The sequence below is a fragment of the Melanotaenia boesemani genome, chromosome 6 (genome assembly GCF_017639745.1).
Source record: "Melanotaenia boesemani isolate fMelBoe1 chromosome 6, fMelBoe1.pri, whole genome shotgun sequence".
Classification (NCBI taxonomy): Eukaryota; Metazoa; Chordata; class Actinopteri; order Atheriniformes; family Melanotaeniidae; genus Melanotaenia; species Melanotaenia boesemani.
In genome coordinates, this window is record NC_055687.1 from 19,322,897 (window position 1) to 19,343,327 (window position 20,431).

At 37.6% G+C, this 20,431-nt stretch overlaps 2 protein-coding genes across 4 annotated transcripts; one reads left to right on the forward strand and one right to left on the reverse strand.

The window, feature by feature from the left end:
- Positions 1-553: 553 nt before the first annotated feature.
- Positions 554-16,253, reverse strand: tmem67 (transmembrane protein 67). Of its 2 annotated transcripts, XM_041988976.1 has the most exons (29): positions 16,021-16,253; positions 10,427-10,521; positions 10,199-10,289; positions 9,921-10,020; positions 8,048-8,111; positions 7,875-7,946; positions 7,731-7,793; positions 7,330-7,484; positions 7,115-7,223; positions 6,879-6,965; positions 4,488-4,553; positions 4,231-4,384; positions 4,037-4,157; positions 3,818-3,923; positions 3,646-3,702; positions 3,442-3,540; positions 3,246-3,344; positions 3,062-3,070; positions 2,884-2,970; positions 2,624-2,723; positions 2,406-2,545; positions 2,178-2,318; positions 1,983-2,063; positions 1,779-1,895; positions 1,535-1,651; positions 1,350-1,457; positions 1,119-1,221; positions 890-1,032; positions 554-805 (listed from the first exon to the last, which is right to left on the reverse strand). In XM_041988976.1, the coding sequence occupies exons 1-29, from the start codon at positions 16,223-16,225 to the stop codon at positions 725-727; spliced, it is 2,970 nt and encodes a 989-aa protein (XP_041844910.1). In that variant the 5' UTR covers positions 16,226-16,253; the 3' UTR covers positions 554-724. The 2 variants fall into 2 exon arrangements, with proteins under 2 accessions (XP_041844910.1, XP_041844911.1); XM_041988977.1 differs by lacking the exon at positions 3,062-3,070.
- A 1,877-nt stretch (positions 16,254-18,130) lies between these two features.
- Positions 18,131-20,420, forward strand: rbm12ba (RNA binding motif protein 12Ba). Of its 2 annotated transcripts, none has more exons than XM_041988982.1 (2): positions 18,131-18,274; positions 18,373-20,420. In XM_041988982.1, exon 2 carries the CDS (start codon positions 18,411-18,413, stop codon positions 20,121-20,123), a length of 1,713 nt encoding a protein of 570 aa, XP_041844916.1. In that variant the 5' UTR covers positions 18,131-18,274; positions 18,373-18,410; the 3' UTR covers positions 20,124-20,420. The 2 variants fall into 2 exon arrangements, with proteins under 2 accessions (XP_041844916.1, XP_041844917.1); XM_041988983.1 differs by having other exon boundaries at positions 18,389-20,420.
- The last annotated feature ends 11 nt before the right edge of the window (positions 20,421-20,431 follow it).

Consider the following 20,431-nt stretch of genomic DNA (forward strand, 5'->3'; position numbering starts at 1 on the left):
TGTGTCTTATGAGAATGCCCTTAAAGAAAGCTAAAAATTAAATGAAAAAAAAAAAAACCTTTTTCCTAAACGTAGAAAGAAAGTCTGAAATAGGCAAATTGTTTGTTAATCTAGGTGCTGAAATGGAATCAGAAAAGGTCAGCACAGCATCTTTCCAGTTTTGAGACAGGGCTGGTTCAGATTTTGTAATGCTTTCAGTTTTAGTATATATTAATCTAATCTGACTACTTTACGAGTTGAACGACTATGTTGAAAATATTGCACATTGTATTCCACATTTACGCAGATTCAGACATACCTATTTCTCTTTGAACATCTGAGTACATTCTTTAATCTTCTATACCTGCTTTATCGAGTTTAGGGTCACAAGGGTGATGGAACCTAATCAAGTAGCCATTGAGTGGGAGGCAGGCTGCTAGTCCATCACTTATCCCAGAAGATTTTCAGATATATAAAATATAATTTAGCATAATTTAGCAAGGCAAGAAAGAAAAATATAATAATGGTAATTATAACAAAAATATCAACACAAAACTGCCTTTATATCAAAACAATTTAATCAGTAAAAAAACTGACATATTTCCCAAAAATATATTTACCTTGTAAAACAGCAGTGAAAAAATTATAAAGGTAATGAAAAGTATGAAAAATTATTCACAACAGTAAAAATTTTTGTGAGAATTTCCACAACACAACATTGAAACGTTGAAATAACAGCAGACATTTATATAAGAAATCTCTGATCCACCAGAGTTTTGCTGGCAAGGTTCTTTCTTCCAAGAGTGTTTCGGATGAAGCAAAATATCTGGAATGCATGAAAACAGTTTTCAACGCATGTACTTTTAGATTACTGTAAAGACAGCATACTGTACACATAGCATATACTAACCATTTGCTGCACATATGTAAGCACAGCTGCAAGCACGAAGCTCTGAGATCCCAGGTCCACGACACAAAAGAACAAAGTGTCAAAGATCAGCAGTGTGGCCTCATTTCCATAAAAGAGCAAATCGCTGAAGGAGTGGGCTTCATCTGAAGAAAGAAAATGCAATAAAATATCAAACACACACTTAAAATGTACACCCACCACCCCTTAAAAAACAAAAACAAGTCCTTACCATTGTAAAAAATAGTCTTCTCACTTGCTTCAAGAAACTCCATTCCTATGACCCTCTCCAGGGTCAGCTTGTCCTTTACTATGTAGTCCATGTCAGGGTGGGCCTTATGTAAACAACGTAACACGAAAGAGAAAAATAAAGTTCCTGTATACAAAAAACTTACATCAACAAAGCAAATGAAGTCAAACAAGCTCTGTGAGTGTGTCAGTGAGTATATTTACATGTACTAACATGGTCAATAAATGATCCCAGGAAGTGATTCATGGTGTTGTAGGCTCTGAACTGCAGTTCTGATAAGTTGGCTGCAGATGCGTCCATCAGGCGTGATGGTCTGTTCCTCTGAAGCACAGGAGACAATCAGAATGTTACTAATCTTTTGTTTTAAATGCACTAACATGGCAGAGGTAAGCACCTACCCTGCTGATTGAATCCTGTATCCTGTCATACTGCAGCCTCAGATGGTTTGAAAAAGACACCTGGAAGGTCTGAACATCAGTGTTTGGAAGTAGACCCCTCTGACCACATAGTGACTCCTTTCAACATAGGAAAGGCACCGTGGGAGACAGAAAGAGAATGAAAACTTTAAATTGTTTTATTAATAATGTATAAAAAAAAAAGCAAAAATTGTAAAAAGTTTTTTTTTTTTTTTTTTTTACATACACGTTCTCTCTTCAGATTGTTGTTCATTTCTTCCATGTTTGTGTCTGCATGCCCATGTACTGAACGGCCATGGATGTAGTAGCCAAAGCAGCGATGAGAAAACAGAAGTACAGAAATCTGCCCAGAAAAACAAACAAAATGTATTTTTTGTAAAGTATTATAGGCAGAAATATTTTGCAAGACAACATGTGCATTGCTGCTTACATTGCTGACAGAGCAGAGATCCACAAACTGGCGGATTTTGTCCTCCACAAAGTGCTCATAAAAGACAGTGAAGAAAATCACCTGCAGGGATATGTGGATATCTGTTATGGGAGATTCTACAGTAGATTTTTCTACATTTGTAAAGAAAACAGGAAGAGGTAAGATATCAAATAAAAGTGGCTGATGAGCATTTACCTGCAGGAGTCCAATGCAGAGCCAAAGTGTGGCTGCCAGACCGTAGCGCAGAATAAGGCTATAAGGAGGAGTATATGCCTGTGGGGGCCGCTCTAGAGTTGCCCAGGGGTCTCTCAAAGCCAAGTTAGAGAAACCCAGCACCTTATTAACACATGACGACAAGTCAGGAATAAGGAAGTGAGACATGTTGCAAAAAGAAAAGAAAGAATGTGTTTATATGTGATGTACTTCAAGAAAGAAGAGCACAGCCATGATCTGAAAAGTTGGACTGATCTTGCGAATGGTTTGAAGCTCGTTCCACTCATTTGCCACAAAATAGGTCCTCCAGATGCTGACTGGAGAAGGTTCACGTTTTGTCTCCCCAGTAGCTGAAACAGCAGTGAATGGAAGAGAGCAGCTGAATAAAATGCCTCACAGAAATAAAAACAGGGTAACTTTGTTAGTACCTTGTACAGTTCTGCTAGCTTTACTTCGTGGTCTCTCCCAGTCAATCAGAAATATATCAATGGACACTTGCAAGATCAGCTTGTGGAGAAACTGGACTGCCTGGATGCAAATACACAAAATGAGACATTTATAAATGTTATGATAGAGACATACAGTCAGGGTTTAACAAATAATAGTTGCTGCTGGTATAAATCAGTTATTATTGAAGTATTTTTCATAACTATGCTAATTTTAACATCTGTTAAGTCAGGGGCCCAACCTTGAGAGCGAAGGCACAACCAATGTACGTGACAAACTGCTCCTCTTGAGTAGGCAGTGGCAACAGCACTGATACAAACTGCTGGGCCTAAAAACAGACATGTATTACATGTATAAACAGAATTAAATATGTAAATTCAACAAAAGTTTATCAGAGAACAAAAAGGAAAAAGACTTGCCTTTAGTGTCTGAGAGCAAGATAGGAAGAAAAAGAGTTAAAGGTTCATGCAAAGACAAAGCAAACAACTGTGTGAAAAAGATAGAAGGAAAAGAATACTGTATAGAAAGAAGACCCTTTTATGAACTTTAAAGAGTCCACATTTATATAGACACATGTTTATAGTGTCAGGGAATGAGACAAACCTTGTAAAAGATGAGCCAGTAGAGTCCACTTCCCACAGTAACAGCAAAGAAAACATTGGCCAGGTCACCAGCATAAAACAACAGAAACTTCAGCATCGTCTGTGGAAGGTGGAGAAACAGATCAACAGTGATGGGAAGCTTACACCCACACACGATCTGGACTGGTTAAAATGATGACGTATTGAAGACATAGTACCTCCATGTCAACAAGTGGAGAGGCAATCCTCCTCTTCCAGCTAACTGTCTTCAGCAGTGAGTAAAGTACAGCCACTCCACCCAGCACGCCAAGAGCTGTCTGCACATACAAAACCACAGATGACACTGTATAACAATCTACTGGGACATCAGACATATCCAAGAATTTCTCATCAACGTTTACACATTTTATAGTTCTACTCACATCTGTTTTTGTTCGAGCTTCACTCTGATCCATCTCATATTGAACAGCAAATGTTATCTACAAACGGATCAGTTCAAAGCATAAAGCAACCAAAAGCTTGTTTTTGACATAAATAAAACAAACTAGGGTAAAATATGTATGTGGCATGTGACTAAGTGTGTAACCTACTCACAGACAAAGTTTGAGTATTTATATCTGTGATCAGAACATCAGTGTAGGTCACAGTCATGAGAGGCGGAAATATCTGTCCCTCTTGGGTTCGTGGAACCAGCTGGAAACTACCAAACACATGTCTAATTATCACAAGCATCCTCAATTCACAAAAGAGTTAAAAAAAAATTAAGCTGGTAGGAACTTTACTCTTATCATGGTTTGCATGCTGTGAGAATACCTTATGCTGACACTTGTGGCAACACGGATGACTTTAGGTGAAGAGTTTATGCTCTTCTCTCTTCCACTCATTGTGTCCACAAGAAACATTCGTCGAGACAGGTACCAGTTCCTCATGTTCTCTAAAAGAAAATCAGAATCTCTCAAAAATAATGATCATATTAATATGCATCTTCACTTAAAGATAAAGCGCACCTTGATTGATAAAACGTCCATTGCGTTGCTGGTTTTTGATAAGTGTTGGCAAGGGAAGGACTTTTCTGTTCTCTCCTCCACCCAAGTCCATAAAAACATCATAGAACAATGGTTCAGGATGCAAAACTAACAGTTCTGCAACTGAGAGATCACACTGTACACACAAACATAGACACACAAAGCGCTTAAAACATAACTGTACATTGCAAGAAAGTTTGTAACCATTTTCTCGTTTAAAACCTGGAAAAAGTTCTTACACTTTCTTGATAAGCGGTTCCAAAGCTAAAGGCTGCTGCCCGTTTGGTAGCCCGTTCTGGACAAATCTACAAGAAAGGAAGAGAAAAGAGAGGTAGTGTGAAGTTTCACAGGGTTTCTATATATTCTACATTATATGTGTATTTTGAATAATTCACATAGAGAAACTACAGGCTTTAGTCAGAATAATACACTACAAAAATATGACAATACAATTAATGTTGTTAAAATGTAAAAAAAAAAAAAAAAAAAGGGTGGTTATGACTGTGATTTGGTTTTAACTTGAACAAGGAGGTAAAAACAAAGTCTACACAATACAGTTTTACTGTATGAAGTGTACGTGTTGCAAATAGAAAATTCTCTTCTACATTCAGACTTTTGGACCTTGTTTAGAACGAAAGCTTCTATCTGCTTTTGACATTAACAGAGTTTATTCAGGCTAAATTAAAAAAATTATGACAGAAAAATAAATACATAAAATATTAAAAATTATAGTTTTTGCAACCATGGTGGTGATTTGAAATGTAGTTTTAGTCCACAAATATGTTCGAGTCTGCACACTGGCTACACGTGGCAGATTTTGCTTTTGTGTAACCTGGAACATAATTCATCTCTCCTGCTCCTTGCAGAACACTATGAAGGACTGCAGAGTAGAAAAGCAGCCTGTGGACAGAAAACAAAATTAAATGTTTTGCTGACACTTTAGGGAGGCGGCTTTTTATTAAGAAAAGGTAGAGTGAAGCTACCAGAACAATATGTGCAGATATGTCCTTGAAATCTGGGCTCATTTGCGTAATTATGAACTTGACCATCTACCTAAGTTCACATTATTTGTTTAAGTTGACATAGTCTTAGGCTGTAATGAAGCTCCTGAACACTCACTGCCCATCTGTGGTTAACCAGTGGTTCCCAAAATGTGCAGAGATATAAGATTGTTTAGCAAAGAAATAGTCTGATATTTTTAATTTATTGGCTGGTACTTGCTATGTCAGTTACAACCAAATCAGTGGTAGAGGGAATTATTAACTCCGCTGCTTTAGTGTGAGGCTTTTTAGACAGGGAAACTACTACTTTATATGGAGTATGTCAAACATTTCACAAGACAGAAACTGGTTTACTAGAATAACTCTGTTATTTATGACAGCTGAGTATCTTATTTCCGAGGTTATCAGTGTGCTTTTTTGTGTTTAGGATGCAAAGTCTTGAAGTGAAGTTGTAACTTGTTCAGTTTCATAGTGTCAATCAATCAAAATTTCATTTATACAACACTTTCATACATATAAGCAGCACAAAGTGCTTTATACAACAATAACAACTAAATATCAACAATAAAACAGAAGATAAGACTTCACATATCCAAGCATATAACTCTACCAATTGAAAACAAAAACACATATCCAATCCTTATCTCTCACACACTCACACAGGTAAAGTACTGAAAAGCACCCTTTATTTCCGGGAAAAAAAATATGAAAGAAGTGGTTACCTTGAGAATGAACATATGTCAATTTAGTTGTTGAAAGCCAAAAGTGAATGAAAAAAAGACAAAAGCACCCCCACTTACCTACCCAACAACTAATCCCATACCCCACAGACCAACCCCAATCCCCATTATCAGGCTTAATGCTGCAATTAGGAAGCGATATCTTGGGGATCCGTCCACACCGGGGGGTACTCCCACCCATGACCACAGAGGCCGCCACCACAGGACCCACCCAGATCATGGCTGGTTGGGTCTCACACCACAACCATTATGATGCAATGCAGGACAGTACCAACAGCAGCAACCAACCCACAGACCGAGCAGGCACAGTCCCCAGAGTGGAGGATCCCAATAACTAAAAGGAACAATGAATGTGACACACTGTGGTCTCTCTTCATTAGTCACCATTACCATTAGTTGACCATTACATAGTCAAGACCAGGCCAAGATATGGCTTGCCATATTTTCTTCTCTCTCTCTCTCTCTTTCTTGTTGTTTGCCCATTGGCACTTTCAGAAATTTGTCCACATTTTGTTAGCAGTACAAAAAGGTACTTCCTCTCTTTGGAGAAGGTGAGTGTTGTTCCCTGTTTGAAGTGAGACTGTTTCAAGCAGAGAATAGACCATTAGAGCTATATTTAACACTAAATAGACAGAAGGGTTTTCCTGAAAGACCTTGTATTAGACCTCCAGTACTTAGTAAAGGATTTACTAAGGCACTGCTGTTTTAAGGAAAGAAAGGGCTGCCCTGGAAAAAGAGGGGTTAGAGACGTAGGCCCTAAAAGTATCTGTAAACATGATAGCTCACAAATCTGATCACTTGCAATGAGAACAGCCTAAATTTGTATTTGCTGGGAAACTAAAACAAAGCCAAAGTATCTGATTCAGTCAATGACTACTTGAATTCTTACCTGCAGGTTACTTCCGCCTACTTGTTCCCATCTAAGGAACTCCCCCCTGATATTATAGACAGCAGCAAGCAGTTGAATGTCAGTGTTCTGGCAAAAACAAACACAGATGTCAATTAAAAGAAAGTGTTGGTTTAAGTTTCAGTTTGAGGTGTCAGAAATGAAAGGATAGTGTTATTTACTTGTGGCATTCTTTCTTTGCCATTTTTTTTCTATGTAAAAAAAAGCTTGTCTCTTACTTTTTTTCTTCCTCTGAAACTGAATGAAGTGGGAACAGGATCAGACTGAAGCACTCGACTAGCGAGCCCTGGTTCTTCGCCATAGTAAAGCCAAGGCAGATTAACTCGCCTGCAAAACAATCAGCAGTTAGTGTCTGCTGAAATTAAACTAGAATAAATTTGGCTGACTTATTTCATTCATAATTATGAACAGACAGCAGATTAGACTTCATTACCAGTAAGAAATATCTTGAACTGAACTCAGAGGAGCCTTTAATCGGAAGATAGTGTTAAAGAGACCACAAGCATCAGTGGATTGATCACTGAAGGAGTGCATGTTTATCACACACATGTTCCCAAGAGCCTGACACGCTGTTAGGTTGGAGAATTGCTGTAAGGAAAACATGAATTGATTACATAGTAAACCTAATAACACATAAAGTATTTCAATGAAATCCTAACAAACCACCTGACTGGAGAACAGCAGCTTTTACACCATTGGATTTGGTTACATGTACTTATCATTCAGTTTTTTAGATTTTATCTAGTTATAAATGCAGCCAGGCATGGCAGAGTGTGACAACAAAAAGAACCAAAATCTGTCTCTTATGATGTTAAATAAAGGTTGTGAAATTACAAGGCATGCTGCTGAGGAGGAGTAGAGGTTTTCCACAAACCAGGCAGACTGGATGCTGAACTTCTGCAAATGGAAGGAGAAGTTAATCAGAACAGAGAAAAACTCCCATAAATATACTTAAAAGCGAATGAGAAGAGGACTTACCAACTGAGCATAGTTGACACTGGGATTGACATTAGTGGGCAGGTTGCTTGCAGGTAAACATAATCCTCCTGCCTGAAACGTTACATTACATTAACAACCAATTATGAAATGTGTATTCCTGATAAGTGTGTTGAACATGTTTGAGGAGATGTGAGGTAAGAGAAATGCCTCACCAGGATATTAGGAGATGTACACATGCAGGAGGTGTTACTGAAGGTAGCGTGACATCTGTCACACCTGAAAAACAATTGTAGGGAACGGTCAGTTCAACGAATAAAATATTACCCAAGTTATTTAAAAAAATTACATGAAGAAGGAAAGTAAGCTGTAGAAAAAGAACACACAATAGAACCTTAAAGAATAAAATAAAATTGAAAAGATGACAACATAAAAGGAAAAGAATTGATTGCTACTGTAAAACGTAATAACATACACTGTGTGACCATTTGTACTTTTATATAACAATATCACACATTTTCCAGAAATTATCAGACTTGACAATGAAAAAAGATAAGTTCTGACTAAGGTGGGTAATAAAGTTTCTGTATAACAGATGAGTCATTTTTAAGGCACACGAACCACTATTTATTTTAAAATAGTTATAAATATAATGGGAATGTTAGTAATTTCTAACAAAAGCCTAAAATTAAACTTATCAATTGATTTTTAATAATTTTCCTGCTTCTTCTGACACTATTTGGTTTTTAAATAAAGCCTTGAGTCGCAACAGCTGTTTCTTTTTTTTATAAAATACGGAAGCTGAGAGAGGCCATTATCGACTATTATTAATTATTAATAGCTATCTCGAGATAACAAATTGTCTTGTTATCTTGAGATACTGTCACTAGGACCGTTTTCCTTTGATAACGGGATAATTTATCTTGTTGTCTTGTGAAAACAAAGTTAATTTTCTTTTGATAACGAGATGATTGAGGTGAACTCAAAAGTAATTCAATTCAAATGACTTTATTTGTCCCCATGGTGAAATTTAAAAGGGCATAACAAGAGTTTAAAGGACCTACAAGACAAGTCGCACAACTGCAAAATCTAAAAACACATAAAAGTAAGTGTGTGACACCTGATCAAATGATCAAAACAGACCCAATGGTAGCTGATGACACATATATGTGTAATTATGTGAATGAGTGATTGGTTAAACTTAACAGTCAGACAAGTCGCATGTTCAGCCTTTGTCAGACTTGATAGAAGTCAAATCGGACTCCTGTGTGGAGTTTGCATGTATTCTCTCGGCTTCCTCCAACAGTCCAAAGACATGTTAGGTTGATTTGAGTCTCTAAATTCTGTGAGTGTGCCTTTGAGTCGGATTGAATGTTTGTCTTTCTGAGTTGGTTCTGTGAAGGACCAGGAGCAGCCTCAGCCCCCTCGCAACTGTGCATTTGAATAATCCATTATCTCGAGAAAACCAAGTTTGTTTTTCCGAGATAACAAGATAAATTATCACGTTTTCACAAGAAAATGTTGTTAAAAAAAACATGCGAGCCTGGCTGCTCTTGGCTTCCGTTTATTTGAATATACAGCCACTTTTATCGTTGTACTTAAAAAGGCACTTAAACCATTGGGGACGGCACAGGCAGATGCTACTAAAGCTGTGCAGTTAAAAAATACATAAATAAATAAACACGGCATGATTTGCCTCTGAATTTCCTAACACTGATGTGTGCAGAGACCAGATGATATATTTACTAACCATGCCATCTTGTGGTATGAAGTATTATGACAACCTGGTTAGAGCTAATTGATTAGCCAGCTAACTTCAACAGAGATCTGAGCAAAATAGACAGACATCTTTGACATAATGTCCAAACTGCGTGACACTCTGTAAGTGTTAAAAGGTTTTTTATGATTTACATTCATATATTTGTTTTACTCCAAAATGCACATTTAAGAATAATTATCAAAGTTACATGTGTCAGAAAATACTTTTTCTTCCAGAATATGTCAATTTTGATTGCAGGATTTTTTTTAAGTATGATTTCTGATGTTTTGGTCATCTATCTGTCTGTAAATCTGTGTGAAAACTTGTACCTGTCTCCACTTATGTTTGGTGCAGACAAAGCAGGACTGTTTCCATTGCATGATTCACACTTGGCCTCATCCAAAAAGTTTCCATTGATGTCCCTTTCCACTGCAGAGAGAAAAAGAGGAGAAGAAAAAAAAAGGTAAAATCATCAGAATAATTGATCTATTCAAATATTCCTGTAATTATACCACTACGCTAAATTTGAAATACGCACATTCATGGTAGCACTTCATAAATACAATACTATAATAAATACTATACTATACCTACTATAATGACTCACCCAGGATATTGCCTGGAGGACACTGACACTTGCCCTCATCACTGAGCCTGCCTGGACAGCGAATGCACCCAAATCCATCTTTTGTCACCGCCTGAAAAGAAAATAGCATGCCAAAATAATAATAACTCCAATTTTAACATAAATTCGGCAGTTGGTGTGAGATTCAAGCCCTACATTGTAATATCATTTAAAACTTATCTATAGATATTGAAAATAAAATGCACTTACAAGCTTGTCAGTGGGACAAGGCTCACAAGCAATGGACACCTTTTCAGTGTTGATATTTGTGGTTTTGTACCCAGCTTGGCAAACGCAGCTCAGTCCTGCAAATGGAAAAGAACCAGTTCAGCGTTAGTGGGAATATTTTTAATTCTGTGCATCTTTGAAAGGCACACAACATTAAATAAGAGACTCTACAGGGGTGGCTAGTGTGCTTTACAAGCAAATAAATCAAAATGTTACAATTTATCTAAAGACAGATACACATGTTTATAATTTTTTGTGATCAAACCATGATTGTCTTACTCCATATTAATACTGTAGCCAAGTGTTGAGAGGCAATTCAAGGTCACTAAAAACAGGTTATTGAATTGGGCAGTACATCCAAAAAATGTACAAGTTATTGACTCCACTGGATCAGAAAAGCAGAGGAAAAGATTCAGCCTTTTTTTTTTTTAAACAAATTCTGATCTAAATTTGTTTCAATTCAGTTTATCCTTAACAGGTGAATACTGCAGACAGATCAGATAAAAATCCCTGTTCTTATTATTTCTAAACCTTCTAATTATTATTTTACTTCTTGAAAAAATACTTCTTGATTTTCAAACCTAAAATATTATGATGGCAAGGGCCATGAGCTAGAAGTTAGATGGCCAGCCAGCTCTAGAAAGAGCCCTGCTGGTTCCGAACTTCTTTCATTTACGGATGATGGAGGTCACTGTGCTCTTCGGAAAACTTTTTCTGTACCCTTCTTCTGGTTTGTGCCACAAGAGAATCCTGTCTCAGGAGGTCTACAGACAATATCTTTTAACTTTGTGCTTTGTACTCCGACATGCAACGTCATCTGTGGAGCATATATAGACAGGTGTGTGTCTTTCGAAATCAAGCCCATCAATTTACAACAGGTGAACTCCAAGAAGTAGAAACATCCCAGGGATGATCAGTGGAAACAGGATTCACCTGAGCTCAATTTTGAGCTTAATGAGAAAGGCTGTGAACACTTGTGTAAATGTTATTTCTCAGTGTTTTTATTTATAAATGTGCAAACATCAGTCATTGCCAAATAACATATTTCACATTGTCATTATGGGATATTTTGTGTAGAGTTTTGGGAAATAAAGTTTTTTTTATTTAATTTTGGAATAAGGCTTTAACATAACAAAATGTGGAAAAAGGGAAACGCTGTCAATAATTTATGGAGGCACTGTACACCACCATACACTCCAAGTGGATAAAACAACATCACAGAGAGGAATTAAATTTATATTGAGTATAAATTGGGTGAGACACACTAGGCTTTACATTCAGCGAGCTCTGTGCAAAAGTCTTAATCCTGCCCCTTTTTAACGTTGTTAAGATGTTCCTATAATCTTTAGAAATGTTCTTGACTAGTGACAGCATTTTGTGGTTTCTTAAACAACCTAACTTTGAGCTATGAATCACTCTAGAAGTAAAAAATGCCTTCTAACTCAAGGAATGACCAAGTGTTGCATTGGCACATAACAGACAGCTGAGTACAGAACCACATCTCAGCATATCAATGCTCAGCATGTGTTGTTTACAATCAAATTTAGTGGCAAATTGAAAGAAAGCGAGGGCTTATTTTTAAAAGACTTCTGGAACTGCCTTCATCTGAACTGGTTTCTATGGAAATCCTCAGTCCACCAGTCAAACCTCAGTGAGCTCTGACCTCTGTGACGCTCAAAAACCTGCAGAATTAAAGCATTTTACCCAACAAACGGTGAGAAAAACTCCTTGTTTCTCTTGAACTGATGGTAGTTTTACAGGAGAGTTTTCATTAAAAAGTATATTAACTTGCTTTTTTTTAACTGTGCACAAAGTTGACTGAGGGAGGATATAATTGACCGGATTATCTTATTAATCTCTACTAATAAAGTTAATTTCTGCTGATGTTTTCTTTGATTTGAAGGATTTTAAGGGTGAAATTTTTTAAACACTACAAGTACAAATGTTGTCATTGTCCCAGTTTCTGGGTTTTCTTCTCTGACTTTGTGTCTTTATTTTTTTTTTCCTTCAATTTTTTAAAGGATGAAGGGAGAAGAGGAGGAAATTTCCATTGAGGAGAAAAACCATCAACTGGGTTCCCTGCCAGCAGAAGTAAATCACTTCTAGTTTTGTTGTCATTCAAAATTTTACGCTAACATCTTATTTAGTTCATTTAAAACAGTTTCTGAGCTTTTGTGGAGTTTGATGGTTAGAAAACTGAAGTGTTGATTAATTATCTTTAAATAGAAAAATAATAATCTTTAGTTTAACATCGCACATTTGTAGATGTAATATTTGAAGTCAACTGCTATTATTCCTTCAGTGGTCACCATGGTAACACTATCTCTTTCCTTCTGTCTTTGCTTCACAGAATCAAACCACAACAAGTCCAGATGGGCTTCATGATGAGGATGGGGATGGTCTCAGTGAAGGACGGCTGGCTCAACCAATGTCCACTGAGGACAAACAACACCGCCGTGATTGTGGAAAATGTTTGAGGAGGACGTGTGAACTGAAACAACATCAGAGCATCCACACCGGAGAAAAGCTCAGTAGACGCTGAACACGGAGCGGCAAAGCCGACAGTAAAAAAAAAAAAAAAAAAAAAAAAAAAAAAAACACGGTTTGAGGCTCTGTTGTTTTCTAGCCGGTACACACTTCATTAACCCCTTAAAAGTAATTGAATATCAAATATTACCGAATTTTAATGTCACCATTTAACAAACATGCTTTAAATGTACTTGGTTTTGTAACTTTTATACTAAAGTGTAGAAAAAAAGCGTACTTTTAAATACAACTTTATTTAAACTTAATACGACTCTTCTGAGGTTGCTGATTCGCCGCCACATCTTGTGCATAATGAATTCTGTGAGAAAAGAGACCGCGAAGGATGCATCACCAGCAGCCTTCGTTTGAGGCTAAACGAAGTGCGGATTTGAAGGGTGGATTCAAATTCTGTGAATTGGGACAGTACTTCGCGCACCGCGATGACATATGGGGCCGACGAATCCGCACTTCGAAGTGTGCAGACCCTGAATTGAGACACACCTTGAGAGAAGCTGCACTTGGTTGCCATGGTGATATATGTGGCGTATGATTAAGTATAAAGTTAGTATTGATCACAAGATAAGCATCTGAATACTGTTCTGAGATCAGTTTAATGATCTCAATATGAAACGTTTTTCAGTAATATATTTTTATAACAGAAGCTTCTATACAAATCTCGCCTTCATAAAAAAATCAAGCAGGTGCTATTATTGATCACATTTTTATGATGCAGTGAGAAGTGGATTACTTTAAATTATATAAGTGATCATCTTCCTATTTCTGCATAAATATAGAGCAATGTGTTATCTGGTGTAAGTGAAAGCTTTCATTTAAATGTGAGATTAGGTTCACCAGCGAGAGAACCACTTAACTATGACAGTCATTAAAGCATAAAATAGGCTCCAAACCAAAGGATGAACCAGAGATGTGTTGACACACAACAGAAAACTTAACAAAGAACCAGTTTAATATGGATATTTAGGCTCTTTATCACAAAGAGATGATTTGATCACATTTCTTTAGTTTCATCTGTGAAAAACATCAAAGATCAGACAGTCTGACACACAGAAAACAGGATTTTAGCAGCAACAAGGTGATTCCCAAAGAGCTGTTAGCTGGAAACTTGGCATATCTCAGCATGGAGGCAGAAACTGGAGACATGGAGGAAAAAAGAAGAGTCAGAACTAAAAACTATCTACAGCAGATGAACAGGATCTGAAAGTGATACGAACAAATCCAGGACCTGAAAGATGCATCTGGACCTTCAGCTGATCCATCTACTGTTGACTGAAGTCTCATCAGAAATGGTCTCCATGGAAACGTGGCTGTCAAGAAGCTATTCTTAAGGAAGGGAACCAGGGAGAAAAGGCTAAGATATGTCACATGACACAAGAACTGGACTGAAGATCAGTGGCCAGGTCTTAGGGGGGATTGGATCCTCCCCAGAACCTGACCTCAACATGATTGAAGCAGTGTGGGATCATCTGGACAGAGAATGGAACAAAAGGCCGAAACATCCAAAGAAGAGCTTTGGAAAGTCCTTCAAAGATCCTGGAGAACTATTCTTCTTCTCTAGAGGGCTCAGACTGTTGAAGAATAAAGCTGCTCAGACCAAATATTCACTTTCAAGCACCTTTGTCATATCCTGCAGGGGTTACTGAGGCTTTTGCACAGCAGTGTATATTCTAAATGAGAAACAGTGCAGCCACAGATGGAGAAAGTAAACAAATTACTGAGATGCACCAACAGAATATTGATTTTGTACTTTTCTTACAATTAATTTCAAATAAATGATTTTAATCAAATCCAAACAAATGTAGTGGACTAATCCTTCCTTCCTCTGACAGTCATCAACAGTTTGAATTGACATGATGTGTTTGTTAATTGTACAAGATTTATATTTTTGGTAGGCCTTTGTGTCGTAGTTTAGTAGTCTGACACATTTTTCCTGAGGTTTGGCGGAAGGAAAAAAACAAAAGAAAAAGTCGAGTGACATCAGCCCTGTTCTTTCAGGCCAGCACTGTTAAAAGCACAGGTGTTTACAAACAATAACCTCCAACAAACATGCATTCAGGCAAATTGTTTAGGAAAATTAATCCAGGTTATTGGTGCAGATGAGATATCTAAGTCCTTCTGCCAGAGCATAGGACAATTTTCAGTGTCTGTGCTTCAGTCTATGCTGTGTATCTAATATTTGACCTTTTCATTTTATTACCTTCTGTTTGGTCAGAAAGAAGATTTTAATGTCAAATAAACATGACAAAGAAATAGAAATAAATAAAGGAAGACCAGCACAGGTTAAGTAATACAGGGAATCTGGAAAGCTTTCACAGCCCTTCATGTTTTCCACATTTTGTTGTGTTACAGCCTTATTCCAAAATGGAATAAATTCATTTTATTATTTTAGTTTATCAGATATGACAAATCGATTGAGTCTGTCATGATACTTGCAACAAATGCTTCGTATCTAGGAGTAGACGTAAGGGGGAGCTATTCGTTGGATCTCATCCCGTACTGGAACGTATACAAATGAAAATGATCATGCTTATTCTTGACGGCGATATCTCAGAACAAACATTAAATAAATAAACTGGTGATTTCGAGCATCGGAGACTGATAAGTCATCTTGAGGACGGAGAATCGCAAATATTGATTTATAATATTAAGATTATGAAGACGCTGGGGTGAGAAATAAGACCCCAACCACAGAAACGACACTTTAATTTAAAAGTAATAATGATTTCAGTCATATTGGTCAAATCTGGTGTTGTCTACAGTTGTAGGCACATTTCAAATACTATCTAGGATCAATGCAGACGCTGTGTATTCTGTTTTACAGTAGACTAGCTTCTGCTAGTCCCTTAGAAGCCTTTTGAGAACATCAGGCAGCAAGCTAACTGTTACCCAGTTCAGCGTAAGTTGAGGGTTTGTCTGGCTGACCACCTTACAGTTAAACTAGTCTGCTTCAAACAGAGTTTTTCTTTATTTATTTATTTTCCAGATTATAGTTAGTGTGTCGGTAATGTGATGCGATAATAACGTTAACCGACCTGTTGTGCTCCGACGTTGATTTGAACCGCAGTTCGCGCAAGACAGACTTGAGATGTCGAAGAATTCTTCCACACCACAATTCGAAGGAGACTTAAATGAGATTATAAACTGCTGGCAGTTAACAAAATCTATTAATATTATAACAAATAGTACTAAACGCACTATTTGGAAATGATCAGCACGCAGTAGCGTCGCTGTCGCCATGGTAAACAACGGCCCTCCCTTTTACCCACAATGCTGTATACTCCGTGATGACGTTCCAGTAGTGTCGGTCTGGGTCCGCACCATTTATCACCCCGATGACCTAGCGCCTAACTGGGTGGGCGGAGTTTTCAGTCCATCTAAACCGGCAATAAGCCGAGGAACAGCCGAATCGTCCGCTCAGAGCCAATGGCTTGTTCGCTGAGAATGTCCTTTTTAAACAAATGGGTGGAAAAAACAAATCAGAGTAGGTTTGCAAATAAACTTAAGGGATCTTTGCAGACTACAGCCTAAAACAAATGCGTGCAAAATTATTGATTTTTATTGTGAACTTCTTTTTATTATTATTATTTTCATGATCAACTTCGCTCTGAAAGATTCTTGCATCATTTCTTTGGTAAACCCTCTTTCCACTGGCGAAAACGCTTTCCCTCCCTCCATTTAAGCGGCAAACTCCTCCTCCTCCGTTCGTCATTTTTCTTCCCGGGTCATCAGGCTGACTGTAAAGAAGCGGACCCTTACCACTGGCAAAAACGCTTTCCCTCCCTCAGACAAAACAAACAAAAAACCTATTATTATATAATATTATATAATATATATATATATATATATATATACAAAAAAAAAAAAAATGCTTCAAGGAAAATTCTTATTGCACCTCCTCAACCTCACAGATCCTTTGAAACTGACTGTGTATAATATGAAAGACAGATGGACCTATTTTGCATTATATTGACTACAATAACAAAGCTTCAGAATTCCGATTTGTCTGCTTGACAGAATGCTAAACAAAAACCTTGTGAAAATACCAGTGCTTCTTCAGTTGTCACTGGTTACTGATTTTGGTGCTTCTACAATTACAGCACATACTGTAATTGTAGAAGCACTACAACATATACTGCAAGGCAAGAAAAATGTATTTATATAGAAAATTCATGCACAACGGTATTTTGAAATATTTAAAATTGAGCTGAAAATAATACAATAACAAAAACCCCATTAGAACAAGAGATGCAAATAAAATTCCCTTACAATAATGCATTAAGCTTTAAGGCGGTGATTTCATAACATTAAAAGTATCTTTTCTGAAATGTTTTTCTTCTTGAGAGAGTATCTCATTTGTAGAGATTTTTATTGACCAGAACTCTTCGAATGTTGCAGTTCAATGTTTGGTTAAAGTTTCAGATAAAAAAAAAGTTACTAACAAGTCAAGAAATATACATCTACACTCCTCTTTTTCTGAATTAGGCTCTCAGATGTGATTATACAATGAACTGCAGTTTTTCTTTTTTTACTGGTGAGTCAATTACATTCAGTGGGAAAATGTCTTAAATTGTTATAGAGCACGGTGTAAGAGACTTTTTTTTGGGGGGGGGTGTGTGTAGGAAATGTATACAGCAGCTCTGCAGATACATCTTACTTCCTTTTTGTTCAGTAAATGAGTTGCTGAGTCCTCAAAAGCAGAAGGGGCACACAGTTTAATAAAACCATGTAAGTAACATTTTAAAATGTGAAGATTTACAGAATTTAGATGTTAGCATTTGGCTAGGGCTCAGTAAGAATGTTATGCAGTAAGCTCTGCATAAGATTGTACTGTCTCGAGACATGCTTAATAGTATCCAGAAAGATGTAAGATTAGTCCATTTCAGTGTTAACATATGTTAAAATCTTAACAAGCTTACATTTTTCCTGGTTAGTGCATATTTAAATTGTAAATGCTTTTGATAACAATATTGTATGGATGTCTAAATATTGTAGTGTGTGTCTTTCGTTGTTATTTAAGACTGTCTTCGTTAAATAAAGGACGATTGGGTCAATGCTGTTAATTTCCAGAAGGTAGCCTGTAGTTCTCCTCCAGTCCAGCTGGTGGCGGTGTTGTATTTAACCACATCTTAGAGTCATAAACTGCAAGGGAGGGAAAAAGGCGCAGAGCGGGACGCTCAACATTCTGCCAGGTTTAGGCTGTTGGGACCGGATTTTAGTGATACCAACACTCTTAGACCTGCTAAAAAACGAGGATCACCACCCAACACGTAAATGTAATCGGCTGTGGTAAGTGTGTGTGCACACGCGCGCGCTAGTTTTATGCTAGAAAATACATAGCAAATGTTTTTAAAGGAAGCACGTGTTTTCTCTGCCATTTTCACCAGTTTTCTACATTTCCAGAGTCCAAGCCTGAACTATAGAAATGACCATAATTCTGCGAATGCAAGGTCTGGATGTTAAGGCGGGCACTGAAGATATACGGGCGTTTTTTGAAGATCTTCATGTACCGGATGGAGGAGTATACATCGTGGGAGGAAATCTCCGAGAGGCCTTTATTGCTTTTAACACAGAAAGTGATGCACAGCTTGCCATGCGGCATACTGGACATTGTCTCAAAGGGTCAAAGGTAACGCTGTACATAAGCAGCATAGCAGAGCTGGAGCACAAATTACAATCATTATTAAAGAAGAAGGAAACTTCTCAGCTCACTGTCAGGAAGCCACAATTGCATTCAACTACAGATCGCACACTAACTATGCAGCCTCATGATGACACTACTGCAAACCTTTCATCTTCTGCTGCATGGCCACTTGATCCTGATTCTGCAAATCTGCCTCCTTCATATGCACAGCATGTTTGTCCCTATTCCATAGACGCGCCAGGTTCAAATGCTCAAGCTCTGGATTCCAGTACTGCCTTTTTACTTGGAGTTTGTACTGTCCTTCAGGGTCTCCAGTCATCTTATACAGCAGTGCCAAAAGGTGACTCTCCAAATGATGATGGTCCACCAGTTTTACCTGTGGACCTGGAATCAGAACAAGCCCTGGACTCAAAACCAGGCTATGTGAGTCTCTTTGGTCTGCCAGCTTCAACTACAAAGGAGGACATCTGCCAATTTTTCAAAGGACTGACTGTACAGGAAGCCATTGTAAATGCCAAGTTGGGGCATAGTCATGGGTGCCTTGTGAAGTTTTCAAAAATGCATGAGGCATCTGATGCTCTTCGCTTCAACCATCAGTTACTGGGCTCCAAATGTGTTGAAGTGCGAGGAGCAGATGACAGAATGTGGACCAGTGCTCTGCAAGAACGAGAAAATGCTTCGGATGTAAGCCAGAAACTTGAGAAACACTCTATTAAGCTAAGTGTAAACAAGAAGTCATCTACTACACTGCAGCTTAAGAGGAAAGCTGCTGACCAGTCTCCATTCAAACCATCAAAAATGATCAAGTCTGACACTGACTCAAATAAGTTATCAGAAAGTAAGGGCTATGTTGTCATGGTGACAAATTTACCTAAAAATATTACAAAGACTGAATTAAAAGAATTGTTTGGATGTCCAAACATTGCACACAAAGATGTACTTCATCTGCTTGACATATATGGCAACACAACAGACACATCTTTTTTTATTTTTAGCCATGCTGAAGATTTTGAGTATGCAATGCATCTCTCAGGCTGCCACGTGGGATCCGGAACCATTGAGGTGTCATCGACAACTAAGGAGAAGATGAGGGAAATGATGGCCAAAACCCACCCCAGGAATCAAAACTCTCGTCCTAAAGATCCAAGAAAACAAAGCCAAAAGGTACAACCAGAACTAATCGAGACAGAGCTGCCTTCAAAAATGACGCAGGACCAATCAGCTAAGATGTGCCTGTTTGTTAGAAACATGCCTGCATTTGTGCAGAAATCTCAACTTATGAGCCTGTTCGGCAAATACAAGGTAAAGATGAATGACATCATATTGCTTCGTGATATTGATGGCAATGGCATTGGCGAAGCGGTAGTGAAGTTTGAATCGGAAAACCTTGCCGCACAGGCTTGGAGGATCCATGGTAAAGACTTCCTGGGGAAAAAAGTGCTTATTACCGGCATGAATGTGAAGCAGATGGAGGACATTGTGGCAAACATGTGAGAAAGTTAAATGTTGAAGCACAAGCTTACTCGTTTTGGACTATGAAAACCATTTTATCCTAAAATTTGCCTTGTTGCCTTTCTGGTTGCAATAACCTTTTATACACATTAGATTTATATCCAAATTTGAGAGGTTGTTCTAACATTTTCTCTTTATGCATTCTTAACCTAAAATAAATGTTGGAAACATGAAGAAAAGGTGAAATGAATAAATGAGTTTAAAACATTTTCTACACAAGTTTTAATTGATCTGGGAAAATTAAAAAATAAAAAGCATTTACTGAGGAACTACAACTTATGAGAACATGC